This window comes from Panthera tigris, chromosome X (assembly GCF_018350195.1).
Source record: "Panthera tigris isolate Pti1 chromosome X, P.tigris_Pti1_mat1.1, whole genome shotgun sequence".
NCBI lineage: Eukaryota > Metazoa > Chordata > Mammalia > Carnivora > Felidae > Panthera > Panthera tigris.
Genome location: NC_056677.1, coordinates 83,167,639 through 83,186,844, shown reverse-complemented (window position 1 = coordinate 83,186,844; position 19,206 = coordinate 83,167,639). Strand labels below are relative to the sequence as shown.

Here is a 19,206-nt window from a genome sequence, read left to right as displayed (position 1 = left end):
GTTTACTTTAAGGTTTGTTGAACCAGTATTACATACCTGTACTACATTCAGACTCATTGAAAAACTGTTTTCACTTCTAAAACTCCAGGTAATAAAAGGAAAAAAGTCATATATTACCCAACTACAGAGAAATGTGACCCAATTAACACCATGGGACATCTGATTTGTTTTTTTGTACGGGGTCATATAATATATACATATGCTTTTAAATGAGACAATAATGAATGTATAGATTGCTTTTTAATTGCTTTATTAACTTTACACTTTTCCATGCAAATGGGTGACTCTACTGTTGACAGAAACTTAGGCTGGGTGCCAAGGCAATTTCCAATTGGAATCTGGTAACACAGAACCCACCTGACACATGGAAATTACGTAAGGTTCACAGCAAACGGATCAGTAAAGGTGTTATCAGGAAAATGCAAGGAGGAAGAAAACCGTGTGAATCACAGTATTAATCTCATGGAAAATGGCAGGAGTCAAGGCATAAGGCAAAATTCATCATGATGGTCATGGTGATTAGAGAGCTCCTCCATCAGGATACGCAGACAATTCCTCAACTGCAGCTCCCTAAGTTTTCTCCTGATTTCTCTCATCTCCTCCATGAACATTTCCATATCATCTCCATCTCCACCCATCCCATCATTGACCTGCCTATTGGGTATGGCCCATCGAAAATTAGGAGCAAGTCGGCGAGCCTGTCCCCGTCTATTATTTCCTGCAGGTTGGTGGCCTTCGCCCCCTCCCAAAGGGCGGTCTTCCTCTCCATTCTGCATGGGCTGCTCCATTTCTTGGTTTTCCTGGTGGATATTTGCCATGAGATTTTTTTCCTGGTTGTTTTTCTTTGAACACAAGTAAAACAAAGGCAAGGAGAGAGACTGAATGCTTGGTGTACTGACCAGCAGGATTCAGAGCTCTGATAGCAAAGGTGTTTTTTGTTTTGTTTTGTTTTTGTTTTTGTTTTTTTAATTTCCCCCACCTTAGGAGCTTCAGGCGTCCTCCAGGGGGCCTCCAATTCGAGCCCCTCGCTCCAGCTCTCTCCTTTCTCCCTCCCTCCCTTAAAGCCCACCATTTTTCCTTTCCCAGGATTCTTTCCCCGAGCTCCGCAGGCACCAAAATGGAGGACAGGGGACAGGGATGGGGGAATTGGGAGGGGATCTCAAACTGGGCTCTGCACCCGCCCCCCACGCTGTCCCCCGCACCGACCTGGGCCTATCCTTGCAGTCTCCTCCTTCACCCGATTCTCGCCGTGCGTGCGCCGCCGCGACACTTGACACCTAGACCCTCAGACCTGCAGAGGGCCGGGGTGAAGGGATCCTGGACTGTGGCGAAGCGTTTGGCGCCGACCAGCCACCACCTGGTCCCTTCAGGGTCCCGGACTGCCTGGCCACCCCCCATCCGCGTCTCCAGCCCCAACCCCTAGCCTCCCCCAGCCCGCCTCAGAGGTTCACCATTTTCCTGTACGAACTTGGAGGTGATTTCCCATCACTCTTAGTGGCTTGGCTGCCCTCCCGGCAGCTCCAGCACCCCCACCCCAGGGGGCCACTACTGATGTTCCCAAGAATGCTAAGTGTGGAGAAACCTGGCCGGGACCCGCTGCGCTGATCCTTTATGCCTCCCTGAGGGGTAGGCCTGCTGTTGTCGCCCTGGCGTTGGCGCGCGGGCCCTGGAGCCCTCACCTGCTCCGCTTTCCTTGGGCCCAGTGCCAGCCAGTCCGGCGCAGGACAGCGGGGAGCTGGTACCCAGATGGGAATGACGACTGCACCGAAGTCTGCGTCGCTCTGCAGCTCCAGGTCACGTGAGGGCCCCGCGTCACCTATGAGCTCCCCCCGCCCCAACTCCCGCGGTTTGTGCGGCAGGAGTGCCCGCCCCCACCCCTTGCCGAGTGCACACGCACACGCAATCACCTCCGTCTGCTTCTGCGCAGAGCCCCAGCGCGCACCTTCCTGTCACTCAGCTTGGTCCTCTCCAATCTGAGGGCCCACTAGTGCCTCACCTTCCAGCGGTTGGAGTCAACCATTCTCAGGTTACCCTGGCGGGTCTGCAACACTCGCCCTTCCCACTCCCGACTTGGCCAGGATTTATGCCCTTTCGGCCTGTTCCCTTCCCCTCACTGACCACGCCCCCTCTTCCCCCACCAGCATCCCAGCAGTTGCAACTCCGCCGGGGGCCACCGCGCCCCCTGAATTCACACCTTTCCAGGAAATTTAGAAAGTGGGCTGGGGTGGGGAGGGAGCAAGGAACTTGTCAGAAAGAGAGCCAAAGAGAGTGAATTCTTCGGGAGAATTTCTCTTTATTTCCATTTGTAAAAAGTCAGCATACCACAAAAAATTAAAAATTGTAAGATTTCAGTTTTGAAAAAAAAAATGCTTCATCGTGCAGAATGAAAAAGCCCCATTCATTACATTCACCTTTACCACACAAAATATTTTATCTGCGTTCCACACAACATTAACATCCGCTTTGAAACATACTACCTTGTTTCAAATTTTTACTTTGAAAAAAGTGGCATCAGTTGGTATTTTCAAAATGATCTGTAAATATTTAGGGAGAAGTCCAGTTGTCAGATATTGGTCATTTAATGTAAATTTGTGACGTTTTTGATACCATAGTCTTTGGAGAAAAGAAGCCTTTTAACTCCTTTCTTTTCTTTACTAACTTTCCAAACTATCCCTACAAATATCTCCTTAGAATAATCAGTAGTATACAATATGCAGAAACTACTTCCAAAGCCATCTGCCTTTTGACGTGTTTCAAAAAATATTAGAAATAAACAGAGGGTATGTGAAGCAACTTTAGACTGAAACTCACCTTGAGTGTAAATGTTCCTTTCTCCACCTTGAAGTAACTAAATAAATTTTATCACAGTTAGAAAACAGATAACTTTAGGAAAGCTGCATTTATTATAAAAATATTTAGTAGGTGTTAGTTGTGGTAAAGGAACCAAAAGTTATGTGCATTGAGGCAAGACAGGTCAGACAAGTGCTTACTGCCTCTGGTTTTGGTTCCAAACTCCTATGTAATCTCCTAGCCTGCTAAGCTAGTTGGGATATTGAATAAAGGAAGAGTATATGCCTAGTGCATACATAGTTTGAGGTTTTAGAGATATATACAATTACACATATGTACTTTTGGAGATATTTTTATATATAGCTTGTTGAAAAACAAAATTCAACCAAGTACATTTGAAGATTTAATTGGTTTTATTAAATAATTAAGAAGCATCTCAGCTAGCAAACAGAGGGGAGCTCCAATAGGCTACAGGAAAAGAAAGGTTTTTGAGGGCAGGATGGGGAAGTCCTAAACAGAAAAGGGGATTATTTTACTTGAAGCCACCTTCATTTGGAGACAAAAGGGTGTTAGTACATGGATTACCTGATTTTACTTTGGGAGGATGAAGAGGGTCCATGTGATGGATTACCTTATTGGTACTGACCAGAAAATTCCTGACAGACTGGTTAAAGGTTACATTCCTAGGGAGTCAAAACTGCAGTTAGGTTAGGTATTAATTCTTGGTTTACTGACTTGGGGCCTTAATCTAAGAGATGCCATTTGTGGCTTGTGGTTTTCTTTTTAACAAGTTCCAAAAGCTCAAATTACATAATCACACCCAAAAATGTCTTTTAAAGGAATGCTAGTGATTCCTGGATTCTGTTTAACAGTTCATAACTCTTCATACAGATAGGTCTATTAACGACATTGGCTGAAAGGATGCTGATTGAAAACATGAGCTGTGTGGTAAATCATATCTGCTACTTACTTGAAGTGTGACTTTTGATCAATTACTTATAAGGTCTCTGTGCTTCCTCTGTGAAACAGGGATTGTGGGAAGTAAATCACATATATCAAGTACTTATACAGAGCCTAATAAATCTTCAATAAAACTTGGCTTTTTTTTTTACCATTATTAGATAGTTTCTAACAAGATTTGAGGAGTAGGCAGAGCATAATTCTTTCCTTAGCTAAATCCACTTGTCTTTAAAATCCACGAGGTCCCAAAACATGTCTTGCTTTATTCTACTTTGCATACCTAATGGCTTATAGGGTTCCTTGTACAAAGTAGGTGATTAGTGAATATTTGCTGACTGAATGCATCCACTACTGAGGCTAAGTAGTTCCTTTTCATTCAGGGGACTGTATTTAGAGCAATACAAAAAAGCTTTTATGAAAATTAGGAATTACTTAGAATGAATTCCTTGAAATAACTATTGACAATAAAGTTTAAAAAGAGGATTTTTATTTATCTCAGTGGCTAAATGCTGTGCTGTTGTCTTTTTGATCCATCTTGAATGCCTTTTGTTTGAAACTACTAAATTTTCTTAGATGAAAATAAACATTTATGTATTTTTCCAGATCAGATATTAAGCTACATGGGAGATTGGTTATAATGAAGTGATTTTTTTTTAAAACAATGCTTTTTTTTAAGTTTATTTATTTATTTTGGTGGGGAGGGATAGGAAGGGAGGGAGAGAGAGAGAGAATCCCAAGCAGTGACAGTGCAGAGCCTGATGCAGTGCTCGAACTCCTAAACCATGAGATCATGACCTGAGCCAAAATCAAGAGTCAGATGCTTAACCCTTAACCGACTGAGCCACCCAGCACCCCATAATGAACTGATGTTTTAAAGATAGGTGAAAAATGTCCTGGAAATGATGTTATCTTTACTAACATGTTGTGAGGTGTTGACTGAGATCTTTTCTTGTCCTTGGAATTGTCTTAGAATTTGGAGATAGCTAACAGCCTGCTGAGAACAAAATTTAAAATTTCCCAAGGCTGAGTTAGAAGGACACAAGAGTCTTAGTTAGAGACTCATGTGCCCTCAAGGACAGAGGGAGAATGAACTAGTTTTATCACTCTTACCCTGAAATAATAGAAAGGTAGTATTGTACTGGGAAAGAGGAGACTGGGTTCACATTTTGGGAAGTGCAATGTTTGTGGAAAGAACCTATCCCCTCTCCTTGTCTCCTGTGATTATGGTAGATGGTAAGGGAATAGAATCCCAAAAGAATTGCACATAAAGTTTAGGGATATCTACAAGATGGTAAGGTTTATTTCTCATTCCTCTGCTTTACCACTGGGATTTTGAGCTACCTACAAGCTACAAGGATACTGGAAATAACATTTTGGAAAGATGATGTGGTGGTATTGCCAGGTAGAAAAAGAGCTAGGATTGACCCCCTACCTAACTTCTCAATTCTGGAGAGGCATGAGAAATAAATCCTATCATGCCTACAGGCTCTAGGATTGGAACTAGGGAGGGGAATTATTTAGATACAGGCTTACCATAAACTGTTACAGAGTAGGGCAAAGAGACCTATGAATCACAGTAATGCCTTTCCAGGGTCATCAGCTAAGAGTCACATGCAAGGTATGTCCCAGTCTTCCAAGGTGCCAACAAAACCTAAGGAAGCTGCTTGGGTGTGAGTCCTCATCAGAAGGTTATATAGAAATTAAACTTGAGGGGTACCAGGGTGGCTCAGTCACTTAATTGTCAGACTCTTGATTTCGGCTCAGGTCATGATCTCACGGTTAGTGAGTTCAAGCCCCAGTTCATTGTGCTGACAGTGCAGAGCCTGCTTGGGATTCTGTCTCTCTCCCTCTCTCTACCCATCCTCATTGCTTGTGCACCTGTCTGTTCTCTCTCTCTCTCTCTCTCTCTCTCTCTCTCTCAAAATAAACAAACTTAAGAAAAAAACCTTGAGCCTCAGTGATGATTAATCACATAGGGACAGCAGTCTTACTAACTAGGTAGCCAGATAAAGAGTTGTCTTTGTATCCCCATCCTTCAAACTCAACTCATCTGAGTAAACACAAGGAAGGAGGGAGGGTGGTGATGGTTAATTTTATGTGTCATGACTAAGCCACAGGATGTCCATATGCCTGGTTAAACATTATTTCTGGGCATGTCTGTGAGGGTGTTTCTGGAAGAGGTTTGTAATTGAACTGGTGAACTGAGTAAAGCAGGTGGCCCTCACCAATGTGGGTGAGGACCAGCCAATCCACTGAGAGCCTGAACAGAACAGAAAGGAAGAGGAAGATTGAATTTGTTCTCTATCTGAATGCTTGAGCTGTGACACTGATCTTCTGCCCTTGGTGTTCCTGGTTGTGAGGACTTCTAATTCAGACTGGTATCTACACCTCAGCTCTCCAGATCTCAGGCCTTTGAACTACACTATTGGCTTTCCTGGCTCTCCAGGTTACAGACAGCACACTATGGGACTTCACAGCCTCCATATTCGTTGGAGCCAAGAACTTGTAATCAATCAATCAATCAATCTCTATATCTACAGATATAACTGTAGATAGATATAGAAGATATAGATATAGATCTCCTACAGGGATGAGAAGGATTCTGAATTAAAACTGAGATTGGCATTTTAAAATACTTAGAGCCAAATTAAAAAAAAATAATGTTTGTTTATTTTTGAGACAGCGAGAGACAGAGTGCGAGTGGGGGAGAGGAAGAGAGAGAGGGAGACACAGAATCTGAAGCAGGCTCCAGGCTCTGAGCTGTCAGCAGAGAACCTGACACAGGGCTGGAACTCACAAAGAATGAGATCGTGACATAAGCAGAAGTTGGACGCTTAACCAACCGAGCCACCCACGCACCCCAAATTTTTAACAGTCCAACTGAGACTATTTTAGTAAGTAAAAGTGACTAAGAAGTTGGGGAACAGGATTAAGATGTAGTTAAAGAAGCCCATTGCCCAGTAGAAAGAGGGGAGGGGCTTGACAGAAAGAGCACGATTGAGACAGCTATTGGGGGGAAAAAACCTTGTTGTGTAATTTTGCCTTAAATAGTTTTCCCTTAATCAAATTGTGGAGATACTGGATTAGTATCCCATCAGAGAAAACTCTTTGCTGAAATATTTTTGCATGTTGCCATGATATAGCTCACATGTATTTGGCTGGAAATGCACCCAGTTGGATTGTAGTTAGTATCCTATTGTTCTCTCCTGGGTGAATTCCACACTTGGGAGATGGTAGTCTGAGACCTGGTGGACTCTGTGGGTATGGGTATCTCTGTTCCAGCCTAGAATAGTTCTGTCTTCCTGATGCTTCATTGCTGCAATCTTATTGTAGTTCTCTCATTTTCTCTAAATTTAAGCACTTATTGGGGCGCCTGGATGGCTCAGTGGATTAATCGTCCTACTTTGGCTCAGGTCATGATCTCGTGATTTGTAAGTTTGAGCCCTGCATCAGTCTCTGTGCTGACAGCTCAGAGCCTGGAGCCTGCTTCAGATTCTGTGTCTCCTTCTCTCTTTCTCTCTCAAAAATAAATAAACATTAAAAAAATTAAAATAAATAAGTTTAAGCACTTATTAAATTGAAACTAAGTATTAAAAATATGGGAAATTATACCTACTCTAACTCTAACATCTCTATAAGTTATGGCCATTATAACTTTGATGCCAATAACTTTGAAGAATTGAGAATGGACCTGATGAAATTTTAAGGGTGCTACTGTAAGAATTTGGACCATTTGATAGGTAATGTATTCCATTCAAGAGATCTAATCTGAAATAATAATAAAGCTTTAAGGCTGAGATGTCTGAATGTGAAAGCAACAAATATACAGAACATCGTTATCTATTAGACAGCTGAGTTATATTATTCTTTTTATTTCAGAGACTGCAGATGATATCTTGAGACACCAAAGACCCATGGCCACTCACTCCTCTTATTTAAGACTCTGGTGGAAAATAAGTTATGTCCCAAATAGTTTCCTAAACTGATTAATTGAACTGGACTATGTGTGGGCCAAGAGAATTCCCTTGACCCTTCTAGTTTCAGACTTCCACTAGCATCATTCCTACTTTCCCCTAGACTTGTGGATGAACTTAGAGGAGTATCAGGAAACTTACACATCAATGTTCATGAGGTGAATTTACCTTGCCTTACTGTTGATAGTCCTATGTAAATTCTGCTGATAATACAATTTTAGCACCTAGCAAGGTCATAGTGCCCAGTAGACCCTTTTGGTTCAGGGGTTGTAACTCATATGGTCACAGATAAGTGAAGCCAGCTGAGCAGGAATCTGGTTAAACTGGAGGAAAAAAAATTCTTTTTTTTTCCCATGAGATAGGAGAAATACAAAAATTTACATGAATTCCCACCCCCTCCCCCCACCAAATGAACTGCTAAGTTAAAACTCTGCATTTGTTTTCTCACCTTTTCTCACACTTGCCCAATTCCATTTGGCTGACTTGAATAATACATTGGCTTCTTTACTGTTGTGTGCCTGTGGCTATCATGTGCAGCATGACACGTATCTCTTCCAATTTGCTATTGATAGGTAACAACTTCCCCAACATTCACTGGTGTAAACTATAACTGATGTTTATGCTCACAGATACTGTGAGTCAGAAGTTCAGAAAATACATATTAGGGACTACTCTGCTTTAGGACGTCTGTGGCCTCAACTAGGATGGCTTGGCTGAGGGTAATTTGAAAGGCTGTAGATGACTCAAACAGCTGGATCCTGGAACAGCTGAGACTGAGATGGCTTAAGGACAGGTTCAAGTGGGACTGTCAACCAAAGTTTCCACATACAGCCTATCCAACATGGCCATCTCAGGGCTTTTAAAGCAAATCTTCCCTGTAAACAAGGTGGAAGCTATACGGCCTTTTATGACCTAAACTTGGAAGTCACATAGGATCAAATTCTGTACTCCACTGGTCAAAACAATCATAAGTCCTCTTGTCAGATTCAAGAGGAGGGACTATAGATTCCAACTTTTGATAGGAGGGATGCCAAATAATCTGTAGCCATGTTCTAAAACCATCACATACCTTACTGATATGTGCCTCTTACAATCCCTTTCTTACCCTCCAGCTAGACAAGGCAGCCAATGTGTTAAGTGACACTTGTTTGATTACAATTATTTAGTACAAAATAAGTTTTGTGTAGGACCTAAAATGGAATTTCCACACCTTGTTCCACCCATATTTTTCCTGTCTTAAGGATTTCTAAGAAATTAATTTTTACAAGAAAAAAAGTTTAGGATGTTTGTCCACAATTATTCACCTGTGTACCAATTAGGTACTGATGTACAATGTCATCAGAAAGGATTGGAAATAGAATGAAATAAACTGTAAGGCCAAAAGAATGGATTAGCAGACTTATAGAACATTGGATTTTATAGTCATGTCTTCTATGCCTTTGCCCAATTTTGGAATTACAGAGTATGATTTACAGTATCACTAGCAGTCCTAAGCTTTCACAAATTATGTATCGTCAAAACTGTAACAACTTTAGAATTATTTTCATCCAAGAGCCTATTTTAGAAATTGGGAAACTGAGATACAGAAAAATTAAGAGGCTTGCCTCGGTTTACCGAAGAAAATAGTGGCGGAACTAGAAATAGAGCCACCTATGATTTCTTGGCTAATACTATTTATTTGTTTCTACACACACACACACACACACACACACACACAAAATCACATACACACACATATCATATATCTTACAGGTTTATACCTAATGTATATAAAAATCAAAGGAAAATTTATTTATAATTGCTTTTGGCTTTTGTGGTGATGGGTGATAAGCCAAAGTCCTAAATATTCTAATTTATGATTATCCACATTTTCCAAATATTCTATAATAAATTAGGTAGATGTGAGAATAAGCAAGAAATTCTTTTTAAAGACTAGTAAAACTGGTAATTTTTATGTGTTGGTAGTTGATTTTTTATATATCTCTAATTAAAGAGTAAACTCTCTCTTTATCACACACATGCAGGCACACCTCTTCTTACCCTCCCTTTCTCCTCCCTCCTTTATACCTGTTCCCTACCTCCTGAGTCAGGGGCTACACTTCCCATCATGAATCTGACACTCAGGAATTAGTAGCATGACAGTATCTTTCTTGTACTATATTTTATACTTAGAAACCTATGCCTAGCGACTTGGTGCCCCTACTCCTCCCTCATCCCCAACCATTTAGTTGTCCTCGTCTTTGAGATTAAAGGTGTATTTCTGATGCTGGTCGTCAGGTGTTGATTACTCCTATCTTCTAAATTATCTTCAAGGAAAATGTAACCTTTTTATGAGTAGAATAAAATATCATTAATTATTTTTCTTTTAAATTTAGGTTTAGAAATAGCATGTATAGAATTATCCTACTTTTCTCAAATGTACATAGTGGTGAAAATAAACAGTACTTCTATAAATGGTGATATATGCCAGGCATTGTTGTGTGTGTGTGTGTGTGTATATATATATATATATATATATATATATATATATTCATTATTTTATTCTCTCCCAAATCCTATGAGGTAGGTGCTAATACTATCCTCCATTTTATAAATAAGGGAATTTCAGGACAGCAAGGCTAAACAACAGATAAGAAATAATAGAGAAGGAATTCAAATTCATATAGCCTATTTCCTAAATCCATGCTGTTAACCTCTACTCAGTTTCATTTACTAATAAATCCCAAATCTATATCTCATTCATTCTTTTATCCATCTATTGTTTGAGCCTTTTTCTATGCTAGACACTGCCTGCCCATTTCATGTCTCAATCTCAGTACCATATTTAGGAGTACTGATTCCTGGGACTTAGCACTTTCCACGTAAGAAAAATATAAGAACAAGGGGCATCTGGGTGGCTTCCAACAGTTGAGCACCCTATTCTTGATTTTGGCTCAGGTCATGATCTTGCAGTTCTGGGAGTTCAAGCACCACTTCAGGCTCCACGCTGACAGTGTGGAGACTACTTGGGATTCTCTCTCTCTCTCTCTCTCTCTCTCTCTCTCTCCCTTTCTTTCTGTCCCTTCCCTGCTTGCACACACAAGTTCTTTTTCTCTCTCAAAATAAATAAACTTTTAAAAGTAAAACTTTAAAAATATAAGAACTATGCTTTCAGTTCAACCATCATTTTAAAAATATTTATTTATTTATTTTGAGAAAGAGTGAGATAGAGAGTGAGCAGGGGAGGGGCAGAGAGAAATCGAGACAGAGAATCCCAAGCAGGCTCTGCACTGCCATCATGGGGCTGGACACAGGGCTCAAACTCACCAACCATGAGATCATGACCTGAGCCAATATAAAGAGTTGGACAATTAACCAACTGAGCCACCCAGGCACCCCAGTTCAACCATAATTTATTGAGCATCTACTATGTGCTAGGCAAGGCCCTGGAGATATAAAAGAGAACACAGTAGATATAGCCTTTATATTCTTTTGGAGTTCATGATTTAATGGGAGGAGGCCAGAGGAAGAGTGTAGTAAGTACTGAAGGGGCAGTTGGAGCCCTGAGCATGAGGACTTAATCCAGTTCCCAGGGAAGTTTTCCAGGAAGAAGCAATGTGTAGAAGGTCAGTTTCTGGCATGACAGCATGAAGAGCTCTGGTGACCTACTCTCCAGTGAAACTGGTGAAAATTATAAAAAGGGGATATTCTAGAGTGTTCACTGTGAGAATCTCCAGGTGAGTGCAGTTGAGAGGGGAGTGTTCTCTCCTTCCAACCAGCCCTCACTGATGGAATGGGGGTTGTCCCGTGGGTGTGACACAATTGAGAATACAAGTGCCCTATTTGCTTTTGGCTTGGCTCAAGGTATGGTTTCACACTATGAAAAGTAAGCCTCAGGCTGCTGAGAGAACCTCAGGCTGCTGTTTCCTATCTCCACTGAGACATTAGCTCTTAAAGCAGAAGTGTCATTCTGAAAGAAGAATGCCATTGTCCTCACTCCCAGATCCAGAGTCCAGGTGCAGAGGTTTTGCCTGGGAAGAGAAAAAAATCATAAAGCTTATAGGTTCTAACATTTTCCTGATGAAACTTACTTAATTTTGAACAGAGCATGGAGAGATTCAAGCCACGAGTGCTCTAAAAACTGATGGTTATGGCGGAGGCATTTGGGAAGTGATTAATATATTCAATGAAGATACCAGTTAACTGTGGCCTGGCTATATTGTTTTAAAGAGCCACAGAAGGACATGGTTGGGAAGAGTCTTCCTCCTTGGATTGGAACAAATATCAAACACTGACCTTTGGAACTCTTCCTTCAAAGGAACCCAATTTGATTCAATTAGTCTACAGAGCAATTGATGCCCAAAGGCATTATTGAAAAAGAATACATTAATCAACTGGAAATTAGAGGAGCCTAACATCTGGGTATGGTCAGGGCTGCGGCCTTCACAAGTGCTTCTCAGTTGCCTACCCCACCTTTACTTAGGTGAGACAGGATGGATAGAGGGGATTGGAGTTGGATATTTCCCTTCCTCCATGTCAGCTGGGCTTTGATAAAATTCTAGTAGGTTAGAATTCTAGTAGGTTAGGCTTGGTGAAACAGTTTCTCTTGAGGGAAAGCCTTCTTATAAAGACTAGAATGCTCCACATGTTTTAAAAACAGCTACCTTTTGAAGCTCCAGGGTGGCTTAGTCGGTTAAGCATCCGACTTCAGCTCATGTCTTGATCTCGTGGTTCATGAGTGCAAGCCCCACATCAAGCTCTGTGCTGACAGCTCAGGGCCTGAAGCTTGTTTTGGATTCTGTGTCTTCCTGTCTAGGCCCCTTGCCTTCTCACACTCTTTCTTTCTCTCTCTCAAAATAAATAAACATCAAAAATAAAAAAAAAATAAAAAACAGCCACTTTTCCTCTCCCTTTGCCAGAAGCACAAGAGGATATTCTAGAGTCTTCACTGTGAGAACCTCCCAGGGCTTCTGGAGGTAAAACTCATAAAAGTGTGGAAGCACCCCCTAAGACTAGGCCTCTCTGGACATGTCCACATTGAACTTCTGGCAATTTGTTGATTTTAGTTTAGGTTTTCCTACCTCAGTACTGGTTTCTTGGAGAAGTTTCTGTTCATGGATTTTGTGCCAACAAATTATAATTCTCTGTATTTGCCTGTCTGTGTCTCCTTTTTCGGAGCAATGATTTGCTCAGTGACCTCAATTCTCTAATGGATCTAAGAAGAGTAGTTGTTTTTCAGTTTGTTCAGTGTTTTACTGGTTGTTAGGATGGAGCGATGGCTTCCAAGTTCTTGGAATTTGTTCCGATTTGTTTCCAATGCCAGAACAAAAGCCAGAAGCAAGAGGGACATTTTATAATGACAAGACTCAAACCAAAAGGAATATATAACAATTATAAGCAACAAAATACATGAGGCAAAAAGTGACAAAAATGAAGGGAAAATAGACAATTCAACAATAATAGTTGGGAGACTTTAATACCCCACTTTTGATAATAAATAGACCAAATGGGAAGAAGATCAACCAGGAAATAAAAGACTTGAGAACACCATGTACTAACTAGACCTAATAGATATGTTGAATATCCCACTCAACAACAGCATAATGCACATTCTTTTAAATACACATGGAACATTATTCATGGTAGACCACGTGATAGGCCATAAAACAAACCTCAAATAAATTTAACGGTTAGGAATGATACAAGATATGTTCTTTGACCACAACTGAATAATATTTCATATCAATAACAGAAAAAATTTGGAAACTCATGGATATCTCGACATTAAGCAAAACACTCTTAAATGGCCAGTGCATCAAACAACAAATCAAAAAGGAAATCAGAAAATACTTTGAAATGAATGAAAATGAGACACAACATACAGCATATAAAAGCTTATGGAATGGAACTTTGGTATCATAATATACAATATTCCGAACTTCTGGGATGGAGCTTAGAGGGAAATATATAGTTTTAAATGTCTATATTAAAAAAGAAGAAAGGTCTCAAATCAAAATCCTAACTTTCCACCTTAAGACACTGGGGAAAAAAAAGAGCAAACTAAACATAAAGCAAGTAGAAAGTGGGATAATAATAAGTAGAGCATGAATTAATGAGATGGAGAATGGAACAAGTAGAGAAAACTAGTGAAACCAAAACAGGTTCTTTGAAAAGATCAATAATATTGACAAACTTTAGCTAGACTGATGGAGGTAGGGGTGGGGAGAGAGAGAGGAGAGAGAGAGAGAACTCCATTTACTAGAATCAGAAATTTAAAAAAAGGTCATGACTACTGACCTTATCGATATGAAAAAGGATCATAAAGGAATAATATAAAATACTGTATTCCATTATATTAGATAACTTAGGTGAAATGGACAAATTACCAGAAATACACAAACTGCCAAAACTATCTCAAGAAAAAATAGATAATCTGAAGAAATTTATAGCAAGTGAAGAGATTGAATAAGTAATAATAATAATAATAATAATAAAACTACCCACAAGGAAAATGTAGGCTTACATGTCTTCACTACTGAATTCTACCAAACATTTAAAGAATCTTTTGGGGCACCTGGGTGGCTCAGTTGGTTAAGCATCCGACCTCAGCTCAGGTCATGATCTCTCACTCCATGAGTTTGAGCCCCACATCGGGCTCTGTGCTGACAGCTCAGAGCCTGGAGGCTGCTTCGGATTCTGTGTCTCTCTCTCTCTCTTCCCCTCCCCTGCTCATGCTCTGTCTCTCTCTGTCTCAAAAATAAAAATAAAAACATTTAAAAAAATAAAGAAGAATCTTTCACAGACTCTTCCAAAAAATAGAAAATGAAAGAATATAGCTCTCATTTTATGAGATCAGTATTACACTAATACCAGACAAAACCAGACAAAGACATGACAAGAAAAACTATCGACCAGAATCTCTTATAGAAATGGATACAAAAATCCCCCAACGAAATATGAGGAAAACAATCCTGGTAACATAAAAAAGCAATTACCCATCACGACTACATGGGATTTATCCCAGAATGCAAGGTTGGTTTAACATCCTTAAATCAGGAACCTCCTCAACATGATAAAGGGCATCCATTACCAAAAACCACAGCTGGCCTCAGATTTAGTGCTGAATATACTGGATGCCTTACCCGTAGGATCAGGAACAAGACAAAGATGTGTGTTCTCACCATTTCTATTTAACATTGCACTGAAGGTTTTAGCCAGGGCAATTAGTCAAGAAAAACAAATGAAAAGCATCCAGATTGAAAAATAAGAAGTAGAACTATATTTACAGATGACATGATCTTTTACATAGAAAGTTTTATGGGAACCACTGATAAACTAATAGAACAAGTAACTTCAGCATGGTTGTAGGATGCAAGGTCAATATACTAAACTCAGTTACGTTTCTATACACTTGCAATGAACAATCTGAAAAGGAAATTAAGACAATTCTATGTATACTAGCATCAAAAGAATAAAATACTTAGAAATAAATTTAATAAGGAAAGTCCAAAATTTATATTTTGAATACTGCAAAACATTATTGAAAGAAATTAAAGAAGATGGGGTGCCTCGTTGGCTCAGTCAGAAAAGCATGCAACTCGATCTCGTGGGTCATGAGTTCGAGCCCCATGTTGGATGTAGAGATTACCAAAAAATGAATATATAAAATTTGGGGCACCTGGCTGGCTCTGTTGGTAGAACATGTGACTCTTGATCTCACAGACATGAGTTCAAGCCCACACTAGTCATAGAGCTTACTTAAGGAAAAAAAAAACAAACATGCAATTAAATGGAAAAAGGTATCCCATGTTCATGAATTCAAAATGTTTTTAAAAAAATTTTAATGTTTATTTTTGAGAGAGAGACACAGTGCACGAGTGGGGGAGGGGCAGAGAGTGAGGAAGACACAGAATCTGAAGCAGGCTCAAGGCTCTAGACTGTCAGCACAGAGCCTGATGCGGGGCTCAAACTCGCAAACTGCAAGATCATGACCTGAGCTGAAGTCGGACGCTTAACTGACTGAGCCACCCAGGAGCCCCTGGATTTAAAAATTTAATACTGTTAAAATGGCAATACTCCCCAAATTGATCTACAGATTCAGTGCAATGCCTTTCAGAATCCCATCTGATTACTTTGTACAAGTTGATGGACTGATTCTAAAATTTATGGCATTGCAAGGAACCTTAAATAGCCAAAACAATCTTGGAAAACAGTAAAGTACATCAAACCATTTTCTGGTTTTGAAGCTTACTACAAAGCAGTGATAATCAAGACCATGTGATACTCATACAAGATAGACATATAGGTCAGTGGGATTGAACCAAGAATGCAGAAATAAAACCATGTGTCAGCCAATTTTGAACAAAGGTGCCAAGACCATTCAATGGAAAAAAAATCTTCCTTTCACAAATAATGCTAGAACAATTAGATAGTGACTTGCAAACTAATAAAATTAGAAACCTATCTCACAGGATACACAAATAAATTAAGTAAAAATAAATCAGAGATCTAAATATAAAATATAAAATAATACAACTATTAGAAAAAAACATAGGGGCGCCTCGGTGGCTCAGTTGGTTGAGCAACCAACTTCGGCTCAGGTCATGATCTCATGGTTTGTGAGTTCGAGCCCTGCGTCAGATTCTGTGCTGACAGCTCAGAGCCTGGAGCCTGCTTCTGATTCTGTGTCTTCCTCTCTCTCTGCCCCTCCCCGACTCATGCTCTGTCTGTCTCTGTCTCAGAAATAAATAAACATTAAAAAAATTGTTTAAAAAAAACATAGGGTAAATCTTCATGACCTTTGATATGGCAAAGGATTCTTAGATATGACACCAAAAGCATGACCAACAAAAGAAAAACTACATTGAACTTCATCAAAACTAAAATCTTTGAGCATCAAAGTACACCATCTGGAATGTGAAAAGCCAACCCCACAGAATGGGAGAAAATATATACAGGTCATATATTTGATACGAACTTGTAAATGAAATAAAAACTTGTAACTCAATAATAAAAAGGCAAACATCCCAATTTAAAATGGGCAAAGTATTTGAATAGACACTTTTCCAAATAAGATATACAAATGGCCAATAAACACATGAAGAAATTTTCAACATCATTAGTCATCAGGGAAATGCAAATCAAAACCACAATGAGATACCATTTCACCCATTAAAATGGCTAGAATCAAAAAGTCAGATAATAAAAAGTGTTCTTAATAATATGGGGAAATTGGAACCCTTACACACTGCTGATGGGAATGTCAAATGTTCAGCCATTTTAGAAAACAGTATAGCAATTCCTGAAACAATTAAGCACGGAATTACTGTATGATCCAGCAATTAAATTCCCAGATATCTACCCAAGTGAAATAAGAACATGAGTCCTCATAAAACTTGTTCATAGCAGCACTATTCATAATAAGCAAAAGATGGAAACAGCCCAAATATCCATCAATGGATTAATGGGTAAACAAAATGTGGCATATCCATACAATAGAATATTGTTCAGCCATAAAAAGAAATTGCTGCACAATTGATGAACCTTGAAAACATATGCTCAGTAAAAGAAGCCAGTCACAAAGACATTTTATACAAGCACACTCTTATGAAATGTCCAAGATAGGGAAATATATAGAGTCTGAATGTAGATTAGTATTTTCTTAGAGCTGGAGGGACAGAGACATGGGAGGAGGGGTCATAGCTAAGGTTATGGTGTTTGTTTTTGACTTGAAAATGTTCTAAAATTGACTATGGTGATAGTTGCACATATCTAAATATAGTAAAAACCACTGACTTGTACACTTTAAGTAGGTGAATTGTCTGGTATGTGAATTATATCTCAATAAAAAAAGTTTTTAAAAAAGAAGTAAGATCCATTCTGAGGTGGATGAGTAAGGCTTATCCAGGCTAAGTGTGTGAGGAGTGATTGAGAGAATGCTTCAGTCAGAGAGAACTGTGGGAAACAAGATAAGGACTCAAAAGGGCATGGACCTTTGAAGAAATAACAGGAATTCTTTCAGCATCACAATGATGTTGGATGGTGTTGTTGTTGTTAATATTTATTAAATACCAACTGTTACAGAGTAAATATTAGGAGCAAGGGCTTTGATCTTAGGCAGGCATTGATTGCATTTAATAGCTGGGTGACCTTGGCCAAGACACTTTCTCTTAGCTTCACTTTCATTTTTTATTAAGTAGTAGGCTAATGATATAACATCTGGAAAAGACTGAGTTCATGGAAGGGAAAAGGACTCTAGGTCCAAGAAAAAAATTTGACAGTTACAAAGCAAGGATGGTACAATTATCCATTAGGAGAAATTTTTAAAAATAATTATTTCTTAAAAACCCAGATAGCAGGAAGCTTGGTGAGATATCAAAATGCCATTTAAAAAGACATGATCGGGGCGCCTGGGTGGCTCAGTCGGTTGAGCGACCGACTTCGGCTCAGGTCATGATTTCAGGGTTTGTGAGTTCAAGCCCCACGTTGGGCTCTGTGCTGACAGCTCAGAGCCTGGAGCCTGCTTCTGATTCTGTGTCTCCCTCTCTCTCTGCCCCTCCCCCAAGCATGCTCTGTCTCTCTCTGTCTCAGAAATAAATAAACATTAAAAAAATTTAATAAAAAAAAGACATGATCACTCCTTTTAGTGAGCTAAAGGGCTTCATTTTGATGTTTGTGGGTATGGATATGTATGTGTGTGTATGTATTTTTATACTATATCTCCTGTCCTTCATTTTTCTTTTAATCACAGCATAGTGAACGTGTAGTACATATGGATCTACCTTATTCCTTTAAAGATTCTTTACCCACATTGTACTGAAAATACTGCAGGGAGGGGGATGCAGGCAATATATTTGAATAGACATTTCTCAAAGTAAAATGTACAAATGGCTAATAAGTACACAAAAGACACTCCATACCCAACTAAATTATCCATCAAATGATGCAGCTGTTTTTGCTAAGGCCGTTGCAAAACGCTGGTGTCAGAGCATCAAATAACTGCTTTTGGACACTGTTATGTGTGAGATGCCCCGCCCTCTCCCTCAACCCTTACCCTACCTTTAACTTTGCTTGTAAAGGGAACAGACCAGTTTTTCCCTTGGCTTTTGCCTTTTCCTTTTATAGAGGCAAAGATGATTATGTGTGTACGGGATTTGAGGCTGGCTTTTTTTTTTTTTTTTTAACGTTTATTTATTTTTGAGACAGAGAGAGACAGAGCACGAACAGGGGAGGAGCAGAGAGAGAGGGAGACACAGAATCTGAAACAGGCTCCAGGCTCTGAGCTGTCAGCACAGAGCCTGACGCGGGGCTCGAACTCACGGACCGTGAGATCATGACCTGAGCCGAAGTCGGACGCTTAACCGACGAGCCACCCAGGCGCCCCTTGAGGCTGGCTTTTAAACACACACTCTCCTATCAGTTTCTCAGTGAAAAAATTTGCATAAAATTACTCCTGTCATTAGCATCCTGATAAATGCATTGGTTGATCTCCTCTACTTTTATT

General features: G+C 39.8%; 1 protein-coding gene across 2 annotated transcripts; it reads right to left on the bottom strand.

The window, feature by feature from the left end:
• Positions 1–225: 225 nt before the first annotated feature.
• BEX3 (brain expressed X-linked 3) lies at positions 226–1,295 on the bottom strand. 2 transcript variants are annotated; one of them, XM_007091715.3, is made up of 2 exons: positions 1,207–1,295; positions 226–842 (listed from the first exon to the last, which is right to left on the bottom strand). In XM_007091715.3, the coding sequence occupies exon 2, from the start codon at positions 816–818 to the stop codon at positions 480–482; it is 339 nt and encodes a 112-aa protein (XP_007091777.2). In that variant the 5' UTR covers positions 819–842; positions 1,207–1,295; the 3' UTR covers positions 226–479. The 2 variants fall into 2 exon arrangements, with proteins under 2 accessions (XP_007091777.2, XP_007091778.2); XM_007091716.2 differs by having other exon boundaries at positions 226–800; positions 1,207–1,289.
• Positions 1,296–19,206: the final 17,911 nt, after the last annotated feature.

Excerpts from the sequence above, each read along its gene's own strand:
- BEX3 (XM_007091715.3), bottom strand. The coding sequence starts at position 818 with ATGGCAAATATCCACCAGGAAAACCAAGAAATGGAGCAGCCCATGCAG.